The 24,662-nt window shown below is 43.1% G+C and overlaps 3 protein-coding genes across 6 annotated transcripts; 1 reads left to right on the plus strand and 2 right to left on the minus strand.

Moving 5' to 3' along the window:
• Positions 1-451: 451 nt before the first annotated feature.
• Positions 452-11,244, minus strand: LOC144032187 (synaptotagmin-16-like). 4 transcript variants are annotated; one of them, XM_077539896.1, is made up of 7 exons: positions 11,029-11,244; positions 8,755-8,919; positions 7,500-7,691; positions 6,104-6,297; positions 4,479-4,949; positions 4,219-4,411; positions 453-1,193 (listed from the first exon to the last, which is right to left on the minus strand). In XM_077539896.1, exons 2-7 carry the CDS (start codon positions 8,834-8,836, stop codon positions 880-882), a joined length of 1,446 nt encoding a protein of 481 aa, XP_077396022.1. In that variant the 5' UTR covers positions 8,837-8,919; positions 11,029-11,244; the 3' UTR covers positions 453-879. The 4 variants fall into 4 exon arrangements, with proteins under 4 accessions (XP_077396023.1, XP_077396022.1, XP_077396021.1 ...); XM_077539895.1 differs by having other exon boundaries at positions 10,496-11,244; XM_077539897.1 differs by lacking the exon at positions 8,755-8,919 and having other exon boundaries at positions 452-1,193; positions 10,496-11,244.
• A 551-nt stretch (positions 11,245-11,795) lies between these two features.
• snapc1b (small nuclear RNA activating complex, polypeptide 1b) lies at positions 11,796-18,612 on the minus strand. Its single transcript, XM_077539086.1, has 10 exons — positions 18,109-18,612; positions 17,582-17,738; positions 16,424-16,564; positions 15,265-15,369; positions 15,045-15,203; positions 14,921-14,968; positions 13,719-13,781; positions 12,913-13,048; positions 12,158-12,232; positions 11,796-12,081 (listed from the first exon to the last, which is right to left on the minus strand). The coding sequence occupies exons 1-10, from the start codon at positions 18,240-18,242 to the stop codon at positions 12,053-12,055; spliced, it is 1,047 nt and encodes a 348-aa protein (XP_077395212.1). The 5' UTR covers positions 18,243-18,612; the 3' UTR covers positions 11,796-12,052.
• A 271-nt stretch (positions 18,613-18,883) lies between these two features.
• yipf6 (Yip1 domain family, member 6) lies at positions 18,884-22,015 on the plus strand. The gene is made up of 2 exons (XM_077539087.1): positions 18,884-19,460; positions 20,542-22,015. Exons 1-2 carry the CDS (start codon positions 19,098-19,100, stop codon positions 20,890-20,892), a joined length of 714 nt encoding a protein of 237 aa, XP_077395213.1. The 5' UTR covers positions 18,884-19,097; the 3' UTR covers positions 20,893-22,015.
• The last annotated feature ends 2,647 nt before the right edge of the window (positions 22,016-24,662 follow it).

Raw genomic sequence — 24,662 nt, forward strand, 5'->3', positions numbered from 1 at the left:
GTTAAGGCGCAATGACCAAAGGCTTTACCATGGTTACACCCGGTCCGCCTTGAAATTTCTAAGATTGACTGTTTTCTCTATATAATGTTTAACAATGTACGATGTCATTCTGTACTGTACACTTGAAGTAAAACAAATAAATAAATAATAATAATAATTTTAAAAAAAAATCACCCGGTCCACAATTTTGGCTCCTCATCCGCCATTTAGCCCTTAGCTAGTGCTAGCGCGTGTGCAATTGTGGGAGTATCTTTGGCTTTTTCGCCCTCTTTTTTTCCAAATCATGGCTCCAAAGATGAAGAAATTGACGTCTTCTCTCAATGTTGGTCCAGCCAAAAGAAAACTAATTACCGTGGAAACCAAGATAGACATCATAAAAAGATCGCAGAAATGGGAGATACACAACAAACATCGGCAAACACTTGGCCTTCAGTTGGACACCATCTTATTTTTTAATTTTTTTTTACGTATTTTCGATTTGTTTTTTTATGCAAATTATTTAGATGTAAATATTGACTTGAATGGGGAAAGTCGTCTTAAGTCAAAATTGGTGTTAAATCACTAGCGTAGGAACGGAACTCTGACTTAACTCGAGGACTCCCTGTAATCGACAACAATCAAGTAATCATTTGGAGCCATTTTTTCTCATTCAAAATTGTCCAAATCGTCTGATTTCAGTGTATGAACAGTAATCTTCACTGATTTCTGTCATCCTTCATGAAAGAAGACTGATTGTCTTCTCTTTCTTTCAAACATCTTTTTATAAATTTTTCAAACAAACAATCTAGTCCAGAATCCTGACTCATGAACATTTACGCGTTTGCTAGTCAACTTTCATCTTGGGCGTGTCTTGCACCAAACAAAAGGCAACGTGGCACATCAAGCGTCCAGGAGGACGTGCCACCTGCACACCTGTCTCCCGCGCCCTTCCTTCATGTCCCTCCAGTGGGCGCGCTCCCCCTGGCCGCTGCTGTTCTGGCCCAGGGCGGCCCATCCGATCATCTCTTTGCGCTTGAGGGCACGCCGGTTGTACACGGACGCCATCAGCGTCACGTCCGGCAGCTGGAAGAACGCCACGTGGAAGACGAAGGTCTCCTTGTACACGGGGTTGGGCTGAGCACGGCGCACTGATGTCTTGCAGCGGGACAGCTCCCGGCCCACCGAGTTGAGCAGCGTCAGACGGGCGAACGTATCTGAAGCACAAAGTGGGACACCAGAAACCAAGAAGCTCAACTCTGGCGACAACATTCCGAACATGAAGAGCGTGACGAGAACAGCAACGAAGATGAAGATGAAGAGATGGAAAACGCCCACAAAGTGCATAAATAAACTCTGATCAATATGTATGACTGGATAGGTGACTGCCAGGACTTTTGAGGTGGCGAGGCGGCCATATTGCTCCTCCCAAGAAACGTTTCTCACCATACGATCCGATACTTTTACAGTATCCAAATGGGAAAACATTGGAGACCGTACTTAGTAGAAACAGCATCATTTATCATGTTTTAAACGTATTCAACATAAACAAGAGGACTTCACACATTTTACAACTTTCCTTACATGTATAAATTATATGCTTAATGATGTTTACAGGTGGAATTAGAAGAATTATAACTGTAATTCAACAAAAGATGCCTCATGCCAAATCGAATATTGGGGTCTAAGCAAATAAAGAAAAAGGGGGTCATAAATATATATATATATATATATATATATATATATATATATATATATATATATATATATACACATATATTATTTTTTTTTTTACTAGTTAAAAAATAACATGATAGCATTTTAGGACCATGTCTAAATACTTTTTTTAGACTGTGGAGGTAATATGAAGAGAAAAAAAATTCGCAAATTTTCCACTTTAGAAAGTTGCATATTTGCCACTAAACTTGCAAAATTACAATTTTTTATTCTCGCAAATTTGCCTCTTTAGAAAGTCGCAAATTTACGAGGTTTTTTTTTTCTCACAAATTTTGCCACTTTATAAACTTGCAAATTTGCCACTTTATAGAAAGTGGCAAATTTGCCACTTTCTAAACTCGCAAATTTACGAGTTTTTTTCTCGCAAATTTGCCACCTTAGAAACTTGCAAATTTATGATTTTTTTTCTCACAAATTTGCCACTTTATAAACTTGCAGATTTGCCACTTTATAAACTCGCAAATTAACAAATTTTTTATTCTCGCAAATTTGCCTCTTTAGAAAACCGTAAATTTACGAGTTTTTTTTCCTCACAATTTTGCCACTTTATAAACTTGCAAATTTGCCACTTTAGAGAAAGTGGCAAATTTGCCACTTTCTAAACTTGCAAATTCACAAGTTTTTTCTCGCAAATTTGACACTTCCTAAACTAGCAAATTTATGAGTTTTTTTCTTTCAAATTTGCCACTTTACAAAGTCGCAAATTTGCGAGAATAAAAAATTGTAATTTTGCAAGTTTAGTGGCAAATATGCAACTTTCTAAAGTGGAAAATTTGCGAATTTTTTTTCTCTTCATATTACCTAGCACCCCTAATATATATATATATATATATATACATATATATATATTTTTTTACTAGTTAAAAAATAACATGATGGCATTTTAGGACCACGTCTAAATACTTTTTTTAGACTGTGGAGGTAATATGAAGAGAGAAAAAATTCGCAAATTTTCCACTTTAGAAAGTTGCATATTTGCCACTAAACTTGCAAAATTAAAAATTTTTATTCTCGCAAATTTGCCTTTTTAGAAAACCGTAAATTTACGAGTTTTTTTTCCTCACAATTTTGCCACTTTATAAACTTGCAAATTTGCCACTTTAGAGAAAGTGTCAAATTTGCCACTTTCTAAACTTGCAAATTCACAAGTTTTTTCTCGCAAATTTGCCACTTCCTAAACTAGCAAATTTATGAGTTTTTTTTCTTTCAAATTTGCCACTTTACAAAGTCGCAAATTTGCCACTTTCTAAACTCGCACATTTATGATTTTTTTTTCACAAATTTGGCACTTTATAAACTTACAAATTTGTCACTTTCTAAACTCGCAAATTTATGCTTGTTTTTTTTCCTCACAATTTTGCCACTTTATAAACTTGCAAATTTGCCACTTTAGAGAAAGTGGCAAATTTGCCACTTTCTAAACTTGAAAATTTACGAGTTTTTTTTTCTCGCATATTTGACACTTTACAAAGTCGCAAATTTACGAGTTTGTTTGCTTTCAAATTTGCTACTTTCTAAACTCGCAAATTCACAAGTTTTTTCTCGCAAATTTGCCACTTCCTAAACTAGCAAATTTATGATTTTTTTTCTTTCAAATTTGCCACTTTACAAAGTCGCAAATTTGCCACTTTCTAAACTCGCACATTTATGATTTTTTTTTCACAAATTTGGCACTTTATAAACTTACAAATTTGTCACTTTCTAAACTCGCAAATTTATGCTTGTTTTTTTTCCTCACAATTTTGCCACTTTATAAACTTGCAAATTTGCCACTTTAGAGAAAGTGGCAAATTTGCCACTTTCTAAACTTGAAAATTTACGAGTTTTTTTTCTCGCATATTTGACACTTTACAAAGTCGCAAATTTACGAGTTTGTTTGCTTTCAAATTTGCCACTTTCTAAACTCGCAAATTCACAAGTTTTTTCTCGCAAATTTGCCACTTCCTAAACTAGCAAATTTATGAGTTTTTTTCTTTCAAATTTGCCACTTTACAAAGTCGCAAATTTGCCACTTTATAAAACTGGCACATTTATGATTTTTTTTCACAAATTTGGCACTTTATAAACTTACAAATTTGTCACTTTCTAAACTCGCAAATTTATGCTTATTTTTTTCTCACAAATTTGCCACTTTAGAAAGTGGCAAATTTGCCACTTTTTATCTTGTCATATTGCCCCTGCCCTCTACAAAAAAAATTATTTAGACGTAGCCCTAATATGCCATCGTAAAATAGTGAGCACCCCGACAGAAACCCCCCCAACCCCGCCTCCAGCCTTATACTAACTTCTTAGGAGCTGTAGCCTATTATTCCTCATCTGTACGTATACCGTATAGTACTATAGTTTATACAGTAGTCTGCTTACGATGTGGGAGGAGCAAGATGGCTGCCCTGTGACTTCAACAGCTTGCACTAGCGTGTATGGGCTATCGGCTATCCAGTCAAATATAAAGGTCAATGACAATGAAGGAGATAAGGAGGAATAAGATGTGTGTGTTGCAAGTACCCGGCGGTCTGCCGGCAGTCACGTTCCCGAAGCGACTCCCCTTGATGATCTCCACCGACATCCTCCCGGTGTCGGCGCTGTAGGACAGCCCCATCAGGAGCTCGGGGGCGCCGACGCGCGTCAGCGAGTACGTCGACGATGACGACGACGACGACACCGCGTCGCCGGCCAGGCTCAGCTGCGAGTCCACGCTCTGGTGAGAACAAACGTCAGAAGCGAGAAACGTCCACAAATGCGCAAGACCGTGAAGCGCGACTTACCTTGATGTTGTGGCAAGGCACCAGGACTAGATGGACGTCGACGGGTCCTCCGGCGCGGTCCATGCCGGCCAGGGGCAGAATGGTTTCGCCCATCATCCTCCGCCGGGACATCCTCCCCTCCAGTGCATACATGCGGAAGCGCAGCGCCCACGCCGGCAGCCGGGAGGCCTCCACGCGCGTCAGGGTGAAGGTCTGGCCGAAGACGAGCGCCGACCACGGCCCGCCGCCGTCGGGACCCGGGCCAGCCGGCCCCGGCCGTCTGAACCGAGTCTTGTGTCGCTGCTTCTTGTCCGGTAGCAGGACCACGTGCACCCGCCAGCCGTCCGCCCCGCTCCGCCGCCGGTCGAGAAGATCCGACGCAGACACCACCGTGACCAGCAGCTTCTCCACGGACGCGCGGTACTCCAAGGAGACCAGCAGGTCGCAGCACTTGGATACGGATGACGGCGTTGGGGGAGTGGGGCCGGCGGCCTGGGGGCGGAGCGTTTGTGGTTACAGGTAAATCCTCAACTTCCCAACACAATGGATCGTGTAATGGTTGAAGTCTACCTGTAATTTTGTGTTTTGCCAGTAGGAGGAGCTGTTGTTTTAGTAATTGTCATGGAAAGGTTAATATTGTGCGCAACTTCTTTTTTTATGTGCATTGTTCTGATTTTCATATTATCTTTGTGTAATTTGTAGGATTATAGTGTTAATAATCATTAGTTGTAAGTAAAATTAAAAGGGTCAAATTGACATGTTTAACTTCTACTGCAAATTATGTATCGATCCAAAACCAAGTAAATACAGGGCCAGTATCGCCGATATCGATACTTTGTGAAAATTATAGTACAGTATATAATTTAAAAAAAAAATTCAAATTTTAACTTTTCAGTGTTTTTGTGTAGTTTCTTTTTTTAAAGGACAAATTTAGGACAAAGTTAATTGATAAATAGAAAATAAATTATCAATGACCCCCCCACCCCACCCCCGAAACATTCCAACCTTAATAAAATATTTTAAGGAATTTTATATTTATGTGTCGAATCAATAGATCTGGTAACGGAATTATAAAATCGATAAATGATCCTTTTTTAAGTGATTTTCGATACACTTCATTGTTCTGGAAATACTGGTTACATGAATTGTATGTTTTTTAAACCAAGGGCTATTTTACATGTGTGTTCTTATATTAGTGTGTTTTTTGTATTTTGTTGTATTATTTGTTTGTTCTTAATGGACTTGAGTCTGTCAATAAAGATACCCCACTATTTTTTAACGTTCTTAAACAAAGTGCACAAAGTGATCATATAGGTAAAGAAATGTAAACAAATACTTTTATCATATACTGTTTAGAAAATACAAATAAACGAAAAAGGATGCCTTCATCACTTCTTTTTAAACCTAAATAAAGGTTATCATTATCATGCCACAACAAATATACACACTAAAACAACATATCGATATTGACTTGGTAAAATTGTTCTGCGAAGCAAGTTCAGAGTTACATTTTTCTGTAGTATATCGCCAAATTATTGCTAGCATATTGAAAACAATAAATACATCTATATATTTTTGTATAGCCCACACTTATTTGCGCTGGCATTCTGGAAACACACGACAGTCCGGGTGGAAGCGCGCAGTACCTGAGGCGTCCACGCGGTGGAGCCGTCAGTAGTTTGCCGAGCCGCCGAATCCACGTCCGTGATTGGCGGGTTGACGGCGGAGGGGGCAGCCATTGAGTGCTGCTGTGGTGCCGGCGGTCCCTCTGGCGCCCCCTGCAGCTCGTCCGGACGCTTGCGCTGGCCCCTCGCCTCCGTGACGGCTGGCACAATATCGTCTGCAAGCAGATTGACAAAACTTTAAGTTGATGCTGCAATTCAGATCAATGACACAATCCTGCTTGAGGAAAATTTCACATGGATAAGTTTTTATTTTTATAAATCATAGATTGAATCTGTGTTGACTTTCCAAAAACGCGCAGAGCAAAATAATGAATGCAAGTAGCAAAATATTGGGAGTACGTTGATCACTTCCAGATGTGTTCAACATGTGAGCAGGTAGGCTATCGAGGAAAGCCAATGGCGTTCTTTCGGACGACTCCCATCCTTTACATCTCCAGTTTGACATGTTGCCGTCTGGATCTTGGTTGAAATTTCCCACGATTAACTCATTTGCTCCCAGAAACGTATAAATACGTTCTATTTTAAATGTTTTAAGTGTCCCAAAGACATATGTATACAGTATTTGTTTGTTTTTTCTATTTCTTTTTATGCTAGAACATATAGAAGGCTTTGATGTAGTGCAATGGTGGGATACAAAGATGGCCAGCAGGTGGCAGCAGAGTATAAGAGATCAACGAGGGTCATGTTGTAAAAAAAGCTGTTTTCCTAACAGTTTTAAACAGATTTGTGAATCATGGTGAAACGTACCTACCTATATTCTAATGCTAATTGCTGCAAAATGGAAACAGAGAGAAATATACTTTTTTTTTTAGAGAGAATCTAATATTTCTTTTGGTAGCTTCCATGTTTTTATAACAAAAGAACACAATATTCTGTGGGCCTTGCAAAATCAGTCCAAATCCAGTAAAACAGCCGAGAGCCAAGGGGTTTGCTTCACTCAAAATGGCTGCCAGTCAAGGAATTTAAAAGCAACAGGTATAAAAACATTCCTTTGTCCCTTGTTTGCGTTTTCTTTGCCACCAAAGATACTGTATACTTTGTCATCCGCCACCATTTTTTGTGACTCCAATTAGTACGTGCGATGTCATATCTGGTTAAAAGATTCAAATCCAATTGGGTGGATAGAAAGCCAGCTTGTGATATCATCAGTTTCCGTCCACTACAACTAGACGAAAATAAATGTTCAGACGTATGAATATGACGAAAAGTTCTTGGCCCAAAGACAAAAGTAGCGACATGATCCAAAAGTGAAGCTGCAGGCTGCCAAAACCAACAATTGGAGCGCATGTTTGCGTACCTGTACCTGTTCAGGCTGTTTGAAAGCGCTATATAAATAAACTTGAGTTGAGTTGCCCACCATCAGACGCTTGTTGCTCGGGCAAGTCGACGTCAAAGCGGGGTCGGCGTGCGGTCGCGCGCGGAGGCGGCGGCTGCCCCGAGCGCAAACTGTGCGCTCGCGACACGGACATCTCAAAGTGCTTCATCAGCTGGTTGTCGCTCTCCGACGACGATTGGCCTTTGCGCTCGTCGTCCACGCTCCGCCTCGTGACTGCATGGACGCACACAACAACAACAACAAAATGATCGCACTTTGATTGTGCATTCGGAACACCTTACATCGTTTGTTGTGCCCGAATGCCCCGTCAGAATGGCGACCAGTCCATTCATACAGTCCTTGGAGGTGAAATAGCAACCTGTTTGTCTTTTGCCCCCAGTTGCTCGTGACGTCATCGGGAGGTCAACGAGGAGTCAAAATGCGCTTTGAGGGGTGGAAAAGTCAGCTTGGAAAAGTCAAGTTTAGCGCGATATCACTCACATGCTAACAGCTAGCGTCTTGTTTGCGCTGCGACCGGACCGGTGAGTCCTGCTGCATGGAGCGTTTTGGCGGCGTGCAAGTTTACTTTTCACCTTTTGTTGACTTTTGCAACGGACACAGTCAGGCGGCTCATGGTGATCCGGCCACACCCACTTTTTTTCCTTCTGCTTTTGACAAATGAGAACATACTCGGCCAAAATCTCAAAGATGATCCAAAGGAATGTGTGGCACATTCATGTGACATCCCACTTTATGATTTGATTTTTTGATCTTTGGAGTCATGTTTCCCAGAATTGTGATGCCAAAATCAGCCAAATGCTTTTGTAAAACAAAATTAAAAAATTCAATTCATAAAACCATGAATCAATACTTTTAATACCGCTTTTTCCCCACGTAAATAAATGTCAAAGACAAATAGACAAATAAGAGAAAGAAGTTTGGACTATTTTGTAGCATTGCTACTTGTGGGAATGTCTTAGAAAAGTCAAATTACTACTGCATCAAATCCTGAACTGAATCCAAAATCAATGTGAATCGAATCGAATCGGGCCATTCTGAATCGAATGGATTTTGGAAATCGGAATCGATACCCAGATCTATAGGACGACGCTGTTCCAAAATGAGAAACGGCATGGCGGAACCTTCCGTGGCGCTTGCAATTATTTTGCATCCGATGGCACCACAAACATGCAGAGTGGTATCGCACGCAGGCATTCCACTAGCATTTTATTAGCGCATTTCCTTGGCCCCAAGGCTGAGCGCATCGGATGTGTGTGTGTTTCACGCCGCGTCTCACCGAGGCCCCGCCGGAGCCCCGCCGACCGCCGGCGCCGCTGCTCCAGGCACGGAGCTCCGCCCACTTTGGAGAAGCACAGCATCTTGTTGATGAAGAGGAAGACGAGCGCCAGGACCGCGATGAAGACTCCCACCGCCGTCAGGAAGCCCACCGCCTCCGCCGTGACTGCTCGCAGCGGGGAGGAGGAAGGGGGGGACACACAAGGACGCGCTCGTCAGACCGCACCAACAGACAACACGCACGCACAACCCTAATCCGAACCCACTAAGCAACTGGCAGGCCGGACCCTGACAAAAACTGACGTTTACCACTGGCATTTTATGCCATATTAGGCGTGTTGGGAGGACAATAAGTGCTTGGAAAGTCAACTTGAAAGCACAACCAGAAAATCAATCACAAAGGAAGTCAAATGAAAAACATGGCAAAATATTTGCAATAAAAAAAGAAAAAGAAAAAAAGAACAGCTGGTCCTGTTGTACCGACGTTGTCCTCAGGGGCAGTGTGGTACTGCACATTTATGAACTACACACTTAGAAGGAAAGAAGAAGAAAGTTGCAAGAAGTCACTTTTCACAGCTGGGAACAATTTGTGCCTTTCACATTGTCCTGTTACCCATACATACATACATACATACATACATACATACATACATACATATATATATACATAAATATATATATATATATATATATATATATATATATATATATATATATATATATATATATATATATCCATCCATCAAACTTCTGTACCGCTTATTCCTCACAAGGGTCGCGGGGGGTGCTGGCGCCTATCTCATCTGGCTCTGGGCAGTAGGCGGGGGACACCCTGGACTGGTTGCCAGTCAATCGCAATATATATATATATATATATATATATATATATATATATATATATATATATATATATATATATATATATAATGTTGGAAGGAATATCACACCCAAAGTTGATGCTATTTTCCTGTTGACATTTCAATGGGCTATTATATTGACTTTAGCATTAGCGCTAGCGATGTTTTTTTAAGTGTTGTATTTGTCATGGTTTGGGTTAGTTTTTTGTTGGACTTTTGTCATGGTTCCAGTTTAGCTTGGGTTTTGTCTTTATCCTGATGTTTCTTGAAGTTTCGTCCATGATGTGTATTTTGTTTTGTTGTCCTTGTGTGCCTCGTCTCTTGTCAAGTATTATTTCCACCTGTTTTTGGCCTGCCCTTCCTAACGTATCAACCAATCAGCACCCTCTGCCAATTGTGCCTTGCCCAGCTGTGTTTCATTGTGTCAATTGGTGTGTGTGTGTGTATATTTAGTCTCTTGTCTCCCCTCTGTCTGCGTCGATCGATTGTCATTTGCCTCAGTCAGGTCATGCTGCCGGTTCTGTTCCACGCTTTGTCTCGTTTTACCCTTTTGGACTTTGTTGTTTTCATTTCTTAGTTTGTAGCTCATTTTTGTTAAACTTTTTTTTTTTTTTTTTTAAACCACATTCTTTACCTCATCGCCCAGCTTCCCTGCATTTGGGTCCACCACCACACCCCTGACCTAACAGTATTAAAACGTATAAAGGTGTTTGTTTTTGTGGTCAACGCCCATCGGGTTGTCACGCATGCGTAAAAACGGATCGTGTTAACATTGTGACTAGTTTTGTATTGGCAGGTGTACCTAATGAAGTGACCGCTGAGCTCACCAACTGAGTGACCAAGGAGCGTTTGAACAAGGTCACATGATCATCAAGCCCCACCTACTTTCAAAATCCGCAGACGGCGCTGTCGTTGAGTTGGGTGGCGCGCTCATAACTCCTGCTCCTCAAAAACTTTGTCGCTTTCTTCTTCTTCGACTTGGTCCTCCTCAACGGGTTTTTCCCCGCCTCTTCTTCCTCATTACTTCTCCTCCTCACATTTTCTCCTCCTTTTCCCAAGTAACTTCTGCACCTCTTCTTGCTTGCCAACTTGGAATTGGTCCCCAAACTCTTCCGTCTCCACTTTTCCTCTTCACGTCTTTCTCCTCGTTTTCTTGGTCACCTCCAGCTTGCAATTTCTGAACATCTGCTTCATGCGTGCGGCGGTGGCGGAGGAGGGTGTGGCCGTTCCGCAGGCACGCGCACACAAGCTAACTTGCACGCACGCATGGCCTGCAGCTTTGTGAGCAAACATGGTTGAATTGAGAGTGCGTGTAAAGGAGCAACATGCCGAAAGACATTTCCTATCGGCTGGCGCAAACAGGAAAGCGGTTGGCGGAAACGGCCAATCAAGTAGGAAGCTGAGGAGGAGTGTGTTACCATGGCAACTGAGTGGTGTGAAGTTTCGATGTTCCGTCAGATCAGCATACGGCTACACGTAAACTCCATCTGCAGCCTCAAGTGAACAGCCAAGCCGTCGTTCCCGACAGCGTACACGCAGGTTTTCAAAGGGGCGATTGTATTGTAACGGTCACTGACGCCATCTTGGGTCAGGTTCGCAACGAGGAGCTGCTGTGAATTGTGGTCACCCTGCTAACAACAATAAATGTTCATTTTGTTTCTCAGCCCCGGTCCTCGAGTAGATTCCCCTCTCCAGCCTGTATTTCATGTCTCTCTCAGCCAACACACCTGAGGATCGTTAGCAGGCTTCATGCAGAGATTGCTGATGAGATACTCGTTTGAAACACCTGTTTTGGCCGTGGGAGACATGATGAGAAAACAGTTTGGATGGGGGTACTCGAGGGTCGGGGCTTAGAACCGACTGAGTTAGGCTGTCCTCTTTTGACTAAAATTAATTACTTTTCAGTCATTTAATCATCTGATTGTATTTTAGTTGGATATGCTTGACTCATTGAGCTATTTAAAAAGTTTTTTTTTTTTTTTTTAACAAATTTTTCCACTTGCTGTCGACTGAAGATGACATCACCTGTGCTGAGGAAGTAGGTAATGACCAATCATGGCTCACTTGTTTTCTGGGTTTGGTCAGAAAACTAAGCCAGGATTGGTGGGCATCAATGAGTCAAATATCCCTTTCATCCAATTTTAGTCGGCAAAATTCACAAATGAGTCGATGTTTTCCTCCAGCATACATTTCAACTTTTATACAGGAAATGACAACATACTTTAATTTGCAACAGTAATTGTACACGCAAGACACATTGAACAGAACAGTGTCGGTTTCAATCAAACATGTTGGACTGACAATAATATGCCAAAACTTTGTTTTGACCCAAATAAAAAATAAAGAAAAAACAAACTATGAAAAGCTGAAGAAGCAGAAAAGTGTCTCATTTTCATCCACATTTATGCAAGTCAAACCAATGCACATTGACAAACAAGCGGATCACTCCACTGCACTTTCTTCTTTGTTGGCTGAAAAGACAAAGAAAAAGCATGAGAGGAGTTGACGATGAAGATGACGGCAGGCGACGGACGGACAGACGGATACCTTGAGGGCGGTGGGCATCCAGGGCGGTCAGACAATGGATGCGAGTGGTCGCGGCGGCTTCGTTGCCCATGTCGCCTGACAAGACGGAAGAACTTTCCTCAGTCACCAACAATCAAATCGTCTCTCAATCCCGTCCAAATCATTTGGGACGCGCCAGAGCCAGTATCGGCTATTGTAAAATCCGCCGATACCAGACAAGAGATACTAACATGCACAGCTGACAGATCTGATTGACTGGGAAACGACGACGTTGCATCGCACAAGGGCGCAAACACTTACGTTAACGCGCCCAATTGTGCCTGTGAAAAGAAGCCAAGAAATGAACAAACCAACGCGCAGTGTTGGAGGGCGCGTGGAACCAAAACCGGGCCCGCTTGTCCTTATAGTGGAATCAAATCGCTCGAAAAGCGACATCACTCAGCATTTTGACAGACAGACGGCCATTTTGAGGGGAATCTCCAGTTTTAGGATAGCCATAACATCACAATGGTGTTTCACATGACATGAGAGCATTTGGCGAGCAAACTTGATCATTGCTTTTGCTTTTCGGACTCAAATGTTCAATTGTCAGTTTTGAACTTCAATCGGGACGAGCTTTGCATCAACACTCATTTGGACGACTGTGCAAGCAACAGACCCAGTTGAAATTGACTTCAGATGGTTCAAATGTGTTCAGTGGGTGCGTGTGAGGGGGGTCAACTTTTTTGGTGGGTGTGGCCCATGACCCCCCCACCCCCACATTTCAAAGCACTTACCTCGGATGCAAACGTTGCGGTCGGTTCTGGCTTTGAGTGACATTTTGCTGGACCTGCTGCGTACGTTTGGGAGGACGGGGCCCGACTGCTCGCTCATGTCCACTTCCACCCGCCGATGGCGGCGGGACTTGTGCACCTGCACGCGCAAACACGACACACCGGCAGTTATTGATCAGGAAGCAGAATTGCAATTCTCATTCAAAATTGCAGGAAGTGGCATTGATTGACATTCAAAGAAATTCATGACGCAAAATGAAAGCGTGAAGCCAATTATCTCCAACTTGAATTTCATACAAATATTGGAAGGACTGTAAGGAGGCCGGTAAGTACCGGTAGTTATCTTTACGTTTGACGTTTATTATGAATATTTGAAGGCTCTAAAACCCCTCACCACACATTTTAATTCTCAATGTTCAAACCTTCATCAATGTTATCAAATAGTTACATTACTTTAAAAATAAAAATGCATGCAAAATTGCACTGAAAAAAGCAGCGAAAAGTGAACCGCGTTACAGCGAAGGAACACTGTACATTCAAAAGTGAAGTTTTTGCATTTTCTTGTTGTACGACGGCGTCATGGCGGAACTTGGACGTGCATGTTTTTGGAGGCGCTACTTGCTGTCGAAAGTTTGTAAAAGTGACTCCAAGACTGGACGACCCCATTTGTGGCTGCTTTCGTGCTGCCAAAGTAAGAATTTGTCGCCGTTTCATCGGCCAAACTCCGAGTGATTACGACCATTTTGATATCGGCCGTCCGTTTGGTTGGGTCGGGCTTGAACTGCGTCACGTTGATGATGACGACCAACCTCAGCTGCTTGTCCGTAAGCTTTGCACTTGATGGATGACAGCAATTGAGCTCGTCTGGAACACTAAACACATCAAAAGACAAAAAAAAAAAAAGTATCATCAGATTGAACGTTTCCTGACTCACCAGCAAGTCAAGCAAAGACCACATTTGGGAGTTTTTGTGTCAAAAAAAAACACCTGCTCACACTGGAAAACAATTAAAACAAAAAAGAGGATCTGCTTAATTTGTCTTTTTCCCAGAAATTCACATAGAAATACAATTGGACTTTTTTGTTATCTTGCCATTTTCTTCATATTTGCATGTTTACAATGATTAATTAGTTTGTTTGTTTGTTTGTTTGTATGACACGTGTGTCTGTTATGCTCCAGCTGAATTTGGATTTGTTTTTGCAACCACTGGAAGATGATGAGCACAAAAACTTTGTGAGACGGCCGACGGAATGCGATGTGACGACGTCACAAGTGCGTTTTTGGCCACTCGTGTCAAAATCAATCCAAGTGAATATCGGGCCTTTGTTAATGTGGAATGGAATCCGTTTGGGAAATCGGAAGCGGCGATTGCTTGAAATCCATCCACGTCGTTTTCAAAAGGAGTTTCTTCAGCCGTGCGCACTGACCTGTATGTATGACTGGATAGCTGATCGGCCATATACATCTGTGCAAGCCGTTGAAGTCACAGGTCGGCCATCTTGTTCCTCCTACCTCGCCAGCAGACTACTGTATCAACTATACGCTATACGTACACATGAGACATATAGCTCGGAGGCAGTTAGTAGAAGGCAAGTTTCCGCCAGTACTAAAAATCATTAAACGTCATTTCTACATGTATTTAAGGCAAGTTGTAAAATGTCTGAAGTCCTCTTGTTTATGTGTAATAAATTAAAAACTACTAAGTAGTGTCTCAAATGTTTTCTAATTTGGATCCTGTAAATGTATCAGATGGTATGCCGAGAAATTTTTCTTGGGAGGAGCAATATGGCCGCCTCAAAAGTCTTGGCCTATAGGCTATCCAGTCATACATATAGATCAGTGGTTGTTTGTGTCATTCAAAATGTGCGAGGGTCTTTTTGGAAGCCGTTTGCCATTTGAACTGAATTTCCCACCACCATCCAGTTGCTCGCATCCCCAGTGCAAAAAATCATCCCGAGTCGGGTCATTGTTGTGCGTGTGTGTCGGTCCCATCAGCAAACATCGTGTGTACCTCCGCCTGCGGAGACGTCCCCTCGGCGACGTCCTCGTCGCTCCCTTCCTGTCAAAACGCACGTACACACACGCGTTAGGATGCAAGGAGCAGGCGGCGGCCAACAAACGTGCGTCGGGATCACCTGCTGCTTCCTCTTCTGCCAGTCATGGAAAGTGACGACGTGTCCCCGCAGGCGCGCCGGCAGGTTTTTGTGCACCAAGTCCATCCCCAGGCGCTGCCGCTGCGCTTGCGAGTAGGACGACTTGAGCTGGTCGTACAGCCGGTGGATGTTGGACAGCTCCTTAGGACGCAACAAGCGAGCAGTCACGTCACACGCCAAAGCGTCGCTCAACGCCGCTCACCTCCATCATGTCTCGGTTGATGAGCTCCTGAGGGCCGCACGCCCTCGCCACAAACTTGTTGCGCAGATGAGAACGCGCCTCCTTCTTGCTCCTCCGGAACGTCAGCTGCAAGCACAAATTCGGCACCACAACGCCGTCAAATTCCTCCATGGCGGGACCGCGGCGAAGAGGAGCTAACAGATAAACAACTGCAAAAGACTTTCCAATTCTTGTGGACGCAATGGTGCAAAAGTGGACAAAATGTACATGTCAGTGGATGATGGGGACGACGCCATTTGGGAATGACGGCCTGGTGTCATCTTTGCCGCCTAAAATTCACCATACTCACCGGTGCAACGCAATCAGGTGCAAATGCTCGCTTACTGTACAAAAAGGGACAGTTTGCAATTTCAAAAAAAACAAAAAAATCTTTTTGACTTTTTTTAAAGGATCCTTTCCGATCCCTAACCCATGTATACTTGTATTTACTGTAAGTACACCATAAGTACTCGTGCCAGGTGCGCTTGAAGAAGCTGCATTTGTCCTGGCTAGCTCGCCAAACTCACTGATCTGTATATATGACTGGATAGCCAATAACCCATACATGCCCGTGCAAGTCATTGAAGTCACAGGGCGGCCATTTTGGTCCTCCCATCTCACAAGCAGACTACTGTATCAACTATATGTACAGATGAGACATATACAGCTCGGAGGCACTTAGTATAAAGCTGGTGGCAGGGTGGGAGGGGATACCCAGGTGGTCACTATTTTTTAACAAGTACAAAATAAAATTATCACTGTTCCTTAGACCCCCAATATTAGATTTGGTAGAGGCATATTTTGTTGAATTACAGTTAGAATTATTTCATAAAAAAATATACAAGTTTCCTTCTGTATTAAAAATCATGAAGTATTTATTTTTAATAAATTGAAGACATAATAAATCACGCTGTTTCTACTAAGTACTGTTTAAAATATTCTCCAGTTTGGAACCTGTAAATGTATAGGATCGCATGCCGAGAAACGTTTCTTGGGAGGAGCAATATGGCCGCCTCAAAAGTCTTGGCCATCGGCTATCCAGTCGTATATTCAGGTCGGTGGCCAAACTGCAGCCGAAGAAGAAGAAGGTGGTTGTGTTGGTGATGTGAGGGGTTGACTGGTGCGGCGCATCTCGGCTCACCAATGCGGGCATGGCGGTGAAGTGGAAAGCTTTTTGGAAGAGCAGCCGATGCAGGATGAAGACGGCGTCCAGATGCTGAGCTCCCAACGCGTCCTTCTCAAAGCTAAGCACGTCCTCCCAGTCCTTCAGCGCCACGCGGATCTGCACACGCACACGCGACAACATTTGGAGGCGCTCCTCTCGTTAAACGCACATTTTGCAACCGTTTCCTTTCCAACGTCAAGTTCCACACAAACGATAGACATCAAGAAAAATCTTTTTTTTCCTTTTTTCTTTGGTCCCAGTGGCCCTTCTCATCCTGCGGACTTGGGCCCTCTAGCACACTATCTAAATCCAAAAGACTCAATGGTCTTGCCCCACCTTACCTCGCTGAGCTCTCGTACCCCTACACACCTGCCCGGTGCCTCAGGTCAGCAAACCAGACTCAATTGGAGGTACCGAGGGCAAAGCGGAGGCTTAGAGGAGATCGAGCCTTTGCAGGTGCCGCTCCCTCCCTTTGGAATGACCTCCCACTAAATATTAGGCAATCCTCCTCTTTGTCCTCTTTTAAAACACGTCTTAAAACACATCTGTATTCTTTGGCTTTTGGCGCACCATCAGACTTAAGATTGTTTTTGGTGTTTTGTGGTGTGTATGAATTTGATGTTTATTCTATTTATTTATTTATTTATTTATTTATTCACTCGCCTACTTCTTATTAATTTACTGATGTAAAGTTTATTTACTTGTAAAAAAACAACAACTTGTATACTCACTTCAAAACGGTTGCTTTGTTGTCACCTCATTCTTTACTGCGAAACCGATTTCTGTTTCATGTACAGCACTTTGTATTTGGCTGTTTTTAAAGCGCTTTATAAATCAAGTTGAGTTGAGTTGGTTTTAGATCAAGATTGAGGCCTATCATGCTACTTTGAGAGGCGCCATTTGTTTAAAATTTGATTTTATTTGCAATTGGTGGGGTGCTACTACCACTCATGCTTGTCTCTTATTGGGAATTGAAGTCATTTTGGGTGAAAATGTGTCACCGCACGGGAAAGTTCGAAAACATTGTGAGAAGTAGCTTGTATCCATTTGCAGCCATGTTGTTTGTGTAAGCGGTGCACATCAGCAGGCAGGGCCGCTCGCTCGGCTGCCTGCCGATTTTCTGCCGATTCTCACCCGGACGCGCGGCGAGGCGCTTTGGCAGTGGTAGAGGCTGTTGAGCAGATAAAGTCCAGCCGCTCGGATTTGGAAGCTGAAGGGAGGCAGGAAGTAAACCGCCGCCACGTCCAACACCAGACGGCTGAACGCTCGCTTCTCGCGACCGGCAGCACCGCTGAAACCACAACAACAAAAATATTGGAATCTCCATGTGATGGTTCACATGATGGAACGTCACAGAGTTTGTTTGTTTTTTTTCTGGCAAAATAACCACTATGTTTTGGGCAAACTATTTCCAGCCATTGTTGCCCCCAGAGGAGAAAATGTAGGGAAATCATCTGTAGAAGTGCAAAAATTAATCTCGCAATGTATATTTTATGATCGGGCTGGAAAATGTCGATTTACATGCACACGCTTTCATCACTCGTACGTTTAAAATTACCAGAGAATTGTGAATCACTTATTTTCAATCCATCTGTCGCTTAATTTCTACATAATTAGGAGGCGGATAAAACAAGGTGATGTGCGTTTAAGTGGGAACTTACAAAAATATATGTCCAAACTTCATTTCCTTCCAGATTTTGGAGAAGGTCTCGAAGCGGACAGAATCCGTTTGTTGGAAGCGAGCGAGCAGCTCCTCGAAATCCCGACGAACGTGTTGGTTCCACACCGAATTCATCTTCAACTCCACTTAATATACCTCACTAAACCCAACTACAGCTTGGTTTTTGTTTATTTCTTTGTTTTATTCATATAAGTTAGTGATTGCTGTTCGACTTACTGCAATGTTGACGAAAAGCGCCTCATAGGAAAGCGTCCCATGTCTATGTCGTCATTGTCAGGCGACACGGAGACGTTCAAGGCACTGGGAAAAGAGAGAATATGTCAAATACGTTAATGATTTCTTAGCAGCATGACAAAATGAAATACTATAAAGATAAATGTGCTCTGAAATATTGTATTATTTGCAACGCGCGTGATGGTTTTGGGTCGAGTACAACTATTGACAGGCGCTACTAATGGATAGCCAAATAGGGAGCAAAAAATGGGCTGATGACAAAAAAAAAAAAAAAAGTGTCCCAAAGGGACAACATAACAAAACAAAGAGGCGCCACCATGTGGCGCAGTGTCATACTATGGATTATTACATATATCAGTTTGTTTGTTTGTTTGTTTTTAACTTTTATTTATATTTATTTGAACGGTATGTATTTTATTTTTGGCACTCGAGCTTGGGCACGGAACAAAGTTGCTCTTACTAGATGCCACTTCAGTCCCGTAGAGGGCGGTATTGCACATAAACCCTGGTTGCCAAGCGGCGAGCGCAAATCAAACAAGAAGCAGCAACACCAGTAGGAGACGGAAGCGGAAGTAAACAAAATCCGGTTGACGTGGAGCAGAACGAAAACAACGAACCAAGTCGATCTTCTTTGTTTTGTACAGCAATCACTTGACGGCTTGTGTCGTTGAACCCGACGAAGAAGCGCAGCGAATCGAGTCGCAGTCGCGCCGTTTTCCGCCCGCCCGCAGCAAAATGTCGGCCGCGGCGGACGCCAGCCGCCCATTCGCCGGCCTGGCGTCGGTGTCAGTTCCAGAGGACACCCCAGTGGAAGGCGACATCTCCGTCCCGGTGGACTCGTCGTCGCAGTTGACCGGTGGCGCTTTGGACGACGACGAAGTGTCAACGCTGGACGAGCCGGTGAAGGAGACCATCCTGAGGGACGTGCGAGCGGTGGCCAAGAAGTTCGTGCACGTGCTGTACCCCAAGCAGAGTTTGGAGCTGCTGCGGGACTGGGACCTGTGGGGCCCGCTGCTGCTCTGCGTCACCTTGGCGCTGCTCCTCCAGGGCGGCGCGGCGGCCCGCTCCGGCGAACAGGCGGGGCCGCAGTTCGCCGAGGTAGGTCGGACCGACTAAAAACCTCGGTGCTCTCGGCGACTTTTTCCGAGAAGAGTTTGCACACTGGCTGCAAAATAACCCGTTTCATTTGGTTCCTGGGGGAGACCGGGGGCTACTTTGATATATTTATTGGAATCAATACGTCATATATAAACAAAATGCTTACCAAAAGAAAGACCAAAGTCTTGGGTATATTTTTTGTATTCATGTCATTTTCATACTTTGTGTCAGTGCCGAGTTATAAGCCATCAATTCGAGGGAATGAACGTGTGACACAGGACGGCCACCTTGCTCCTCAAACGTGCTCAGTGCTCACTATTTTTAACAAGTAAAAGTAATACTAACAACTACATCATTAAGCATATAATTTCTACATGCAAGTCAAGTTGTAAAATGTCTGAAGTCCTCTTGTTTATTTAATACATGTAAAACACCATAAATGATGCTGTTTCTACTAAGTACTGTCTCAAATACAGTCTTCCCTCGTTATAACGCGGTTCACTTTTCGCGGTCTCGCTGTATCGCAGATTTTTTTTTAAGTGCAATTTTGCATATTTTTTTACAGTAATATACCCATTTTATAACATTTATGAAGGTTTGAACATTGTCAATGTTTGAACAAGAGAGAAATGTGAGAACATGTAAATGCCTCAATGAGAAAAGTGTGTAAATTGTGCGGTCGGGGATTTTAGAGCCTTAAAACATTTATAAGAGTTGTAAAACATAAAGCTAACTACTTCGCGGATTTCATTTATTGCGGGTATTTTTTGGAACCTAACCCCAGCGGAAAACGAGGGAACACTGTATTCTCCAATTTGGATCCTGTACATGTAATCAGATGGTATGGCTTGGGAGGAGCAATATGGCCGCCTCGCGACCTCAAAAGTCTTGTACTATCGGCTGTCCAGTCATATATATGTAGATAAGTGGCATCGCCTCCAGGCTTAGCATGTCGAGTGTTAGCGGCTAGTTGCAAGGTTGCGCCTGCAAATCCCCCCCCAAAAAAAAAAAAGTTCCAAACCAAAATGTCCGATTGGACGCAGAGTCTTGATGGCGTGCATGCATGTGTGTGGTCCGGCAGGTGTTTGTGATCGTGTGGCTGGGCTCCATCGTGATCACGCTCAACTCCAAGCTCCTGGGCGGCACCATCTCCTTCTTCCAGAGTCTGTGCGTGCTGGGCTACTGCATCCTGCCGCTGACGGCGGCCATGGTGCTTTGCCGCCTGGTCCTGCTGGGCATCGCCGGCGGCGCCGTCAGCTTCGCCGTGCGGCTGGCGGCAGTGGCGGCGGCCTTCGGCTGGTCCACCTTTGCCTCAGCCGCCTTCCTGGCCGGCAGCCAGCCGGCCAGCCGCAGAGGCCTGGCGGTCTACCCCGTCGTCCTCTTCTACTTTGTCATCGCGTGGATGGTCCTCACCTTCTCGCCCGCGCGTTAGAAAAAGCCGGCGGGAAGGACCCAAGGCCACTGATTTGTTTGTTGCAAAAGATTCTTTACTTCATCGAACTGTCCAAAAGCTTACAGGCAAATATTTCACTTTCACCGGGCCAGAACCGGACCCCCACGCAGATGCTACCATTGTGTAGTTGTCCGTTGAAGGATTGGCAAACGGGTCCAGTGAAATTTGTTCGGCCGTTTGTTATCGGACGACTCGACGACCTTTTAGAATCTGAGAGCTGCCGATTAGCGCCGAGGGCTAACACTTTGATATGCGCTGCTGAAATGACACATTTGATGTCAAATTGGCGCCAGTCATGTTGTTGTTGTTGTGGCCTTGGGGAACTCGGCAAATGGACGGCAACGATTAGTTGATAGAATGCGGATTGGCTGATTCTCCATGTCATCCATGAGCTCTCTCCAAAAAGATTTGGTAGGAATGAATGATGCCATCTGTTTGTGTGGTACGACGGCATATTAGGGCCACATCTAAATGTGTATATATCTATTTTTTTTAGAGGGCGGGGGCAATAGGACGAGAGAAAAAAGTTGCAAATTTGCCACTTTCAAAAGCGTCAAATTTGCCACATTCTAAACTTGCAAATTTACAAGTTTTTTTTCTTGCAAATTCATGTTTTTTTCTCACAAATTTCCCACTTTAGAAAGTGGCAAATTTGCCATTTTAATTAGGAAATGGTTCAATAGCAATATTTCTCTTCCATCGTTATACTATTTGAAATGATCCCGAGTGCAAGATGATGAGAAATGGACAATCCACGTAGGTTGAAGTGCGTTTTTGGGGAAATGGGCCAACACTTGTTGTGAGGATGACGAATGTGTGTTTTATTTTTTTAGTTTTATTTTATTTTATTTTTTATTTTTTTTTGCTCATCAGCAGCAATTGAAGGTCTGCCCTTTGGACCTCCGCTTGTTTTTGCAGACTTTCTCACATCACGCCGGCTAACAAACACAAGTCGCGTGCGTTTATAACCCATACGAGGACTTAACGGGCAACATGAGCCTTGTATGATTGTCAGTTTCGGGCTTTTCTCTTCTTCTCTTTGTATTAATAAATCACGTTTGTCTTTTGCAATTCAAATAAAACTGGTCATGTGGTGTCAGCATTCATGTGTTCATATTGCAATCTTACCTGTAGCGACGTGGCGCCTTCTTTGTGCGGTCGAGGGCGAGCAAGAAACGGACTTCAATTGCGTCACGCAAACGGTGGTGAAAGCAGTTGTAAACGATCTTGTTCACAATTGTGCTCGACCAGCTATCGGTCCACGATCACTTTTGATGATCGCCGGCCAAGAGACGCTCCTATGTCGTCTTTTGTTCTTATTCGCCAAATAAGAACAAATGGGAATGTTTGGTTTGTGCATTTACATTCGCTTAAAAGTGTCTTTGTTTGTTTCTTCTCCCTAGAAATGTTTTTTGCTTATAAAAATGGCATTTTCTAAAAATCTTACATTTTAAACCACTCTCACATCATCAAACGTAACATTTCCAACTTGTTGATTTCTATTACCGTCCGCCATTTTGGTTGTTTACGTTCGCATCAAATGCTTTCAGGTCGGAACTTGGGAAGAAACAACTTGGATATATCTGACTTCCGACCATCCTCGAATGCAGCATAAAATTAGATAGCTCTCTTCATTCATAAATATTTGCCATAACTTCACGTAATGCAACGTCCGTGACAGTATTGCCGCTATATCCCTGCATGAAATTATATGCTAAACTACTTGACTAAGAGGTGGGTAACCCAGGTCCAGAAAGTAAAAACACTGCCACAGTTTGGCTTTAGCCACAGGTGCATCTAATCAACCTGCAGTTAAACAAGTTACTTACCAATCGGTCAAGTAGAACGTCCTGTGACTAAAGCCAAACTGTGGCAGGGTTTTTACTTTCTGGACCTGGATTACCCACCTCTGCTTACCTGTATGGAATGCGTATGAAATAAGATTAAATCAATAAATGAAGCAAAATTGGAAAAAAAAAAAAAAAAAGTAAGTTTTCTGGAGGTCAAATTGAGTTTTGAGGACCAAAATAAACAATTTATCACTATGCGCCATTTTGGTTGTCTATTTTCACATCGAACACTTCGAGGTCGGAACTGGGAAGTTTCAACTCGGATATTTCCGACTTCCGACCATCCTTGAATGCAGCAGTACTCTGAATGCAGCGTAAAACGTGGCAACGTAAGATGGCTGCCCTCTGGCTTCAGCCGCGAGGGAGGGGCATACTTATGGCGTTAGATTTGTGCCACAATTCCGTGCGTAACAAAATGTGTTTCGTACGTACAAAATGTGTTTCGTACGTACCAAAAATGTGTTTCGTACGTACCAAAAATGTGTTTCGTATGTACAAAATGTGTTTCGTCCGTACAAAACAGTCTTCGCGCACGCTTGCTACGTCTCTCCTCAACACGTACGAAACTTTGATTTACGCTTGCGATGCAAGGGTCGAGGCGTAATATTTGTGCATAATTCTTAACCAATCAGGAGTCGGACAGGAGAGCAAATCCTGATTGGCTGTTTAATATCCAATCAGGCAGAACTTTGACAACGTGTCGTCACGCCGCGTTGCATCGTGGGCGCTTCTTCGATTTTTTGTTTTGTTTTGTTTTGTTTACTAGCACTCGGTGCTTTCCTGTTTGTATTTTATCTGCATTTCTGCTGACTTTTATTTACTTAACAAAAGTTTTGTTATATTACGGGGTGAAGCAGCTCCCAACTGCTTTCCAGCTTAGCGGAAGACAAGTTTTAGCACTCATGGGACCGTTGGATGACCGTTGGGGGACTGCGGTCAGGCCAGCCGCCACTCGAAAAGACGAAGTCAAGCCAGCCGCCCCAACGATTGTTAATACTGTGCATTACGGTAACGTGCCGACGTGCCCCTGCGTTGGCCACCTTCAAAATAAAAGCTGAGCAAAACACCTGGTTTATGGTTTAAAATAAAGAATCATAAAAAAAAAAACGGTTTGTTATTCCAGAACCAGACCAGTTCTAAGGGACACTACTCCACCCCAGGTATCCAACCAAAGTACTTTGAACAAAATTTGATGTTGGATTTCAAAATAAAACTCATTTGAAAATTGCAATCTCGACTATAATCCCTGATTTCAAAAAATCATTAAAAATTCATGGTTTGTTATCCCAGTACCAAAACAGTTCTAGGGGACACTACAGCACCCCAGGTATCCCGCCAAAGTACTTTGAACAAAATCTGATGTTGCATTTCAAAATAAAACTCATTTGAAAAGTTACATCTCGACTATAATCCCTGATTTCCAAAAATCATTAAAAATTCATGGTTTGTTATCCCAGTACCAGACTAGTTCTGAGGGACACTACAGCACCCCAGGTATCCCGCCAAAGTACTTTGAACAAAATCTGATGTTGCATTTCAAAATAAAACTCATTTGAAAAGTTACATCTCGACTATAATCCCTGATTTCCAAAAATCATTAAAAATTCATGGTTTGTTATCCCAGTACCAGACTAGTTCTGAGGGACACTACAGCACCCCAGGTATCCCGCCAAAGTACTTTGAACAAAATCTGATGTTGCATTTCAAAATAAAACTCATTTGAAAATTGCAATCTCGACTATAATCCCTGATTTCAAAAAATCATTAAAAATTCATGGTTTGTTATCCCAGGACCAGACGAGTTCTAAGGGACACTACACCACCCCAGGTATCCAACCAAAGTACTTTGAACAAAATCTGATGTTGCATTTCAAAATAAAACTCATTTGAACATTGCAA

This window comes from Festucalex cinctus, chromosome 12 (genome assembly GCF_051991245.1).
Source record: "Festucalex cinctus isolate MCC-2025b chromosome 12, RoL_Fcin_1.0, whole genome shotgun sequence".
NCBI classification, from domain to species: domain Eukaryota; kingdom Metazoa; phylum Chordata; class Actinopteri; order Syngnathiformes; family Syngnathidae; genus Festucalex; species Festucalex cinctus.

Excerpts from the sequence above, each read along its gene's own strand:
- LOC144032187 (XM_077539895.1), bottom strand. The coding sequence starts at position 10,544 with ATGAGCGCGCCACCCAACTCAACGACAGCGCCGTCTGCGGATTTTGAA. Across the intron at positions 7,692-8,754 it reads GGGGCTCCGGCGGGGCCTCG|TCACGAGGCGGAGCGTGGAC; the intron begins GTGAGACGCGGC and ends GCGTCCATGCAG. Across the intron at positions 4,412-4,478 it reads TGCCTTGCCACAACATCAAG|AGCGTGGACTCGCAGCTGAG; the intron begins GTAAGTCGCGCT and ends TGTTCTCACCAG.
- snapc1b (XM_077539086.1), bottom strand. The coding sequence starts at position 18,242 with ATGAATTCGGTGTGGAACCAACACGTTCGTCGGGATTTCGAGGAGCTG. Across the intron at positions 13,782-14,920 it reads GGACGTCTCCGCAGGCGGAG|TGTTCCAGACGAGCTCAATT; the intron begins GTACACACGATG and ends TGATGTGTTTAG. Across the intron at positions 12,082-12,157 it reads GGATGCCCACCGCCCTCAAG|CCAACAAAGAAGAAAGTGCA; the intron begins GTATCCGTCTGT and ends TTGTCTTTTCAG.
- yipf6 (XM_077539087.1), top strand. The coding sequence starts at position 19,098 with ATGTCGGCCGCGGCGGACGCCAGCCGCCCATTCGCCGGCCTGGCGTCG. Across the intron at positions 19,461-20,541 it reads CGGGGCCGCAGTTCGCCGAG|GTGTTTGTGATCGTGTGGCT; the intron begins GTAGGTCGGACC and ends GTGGTCCGGCAG.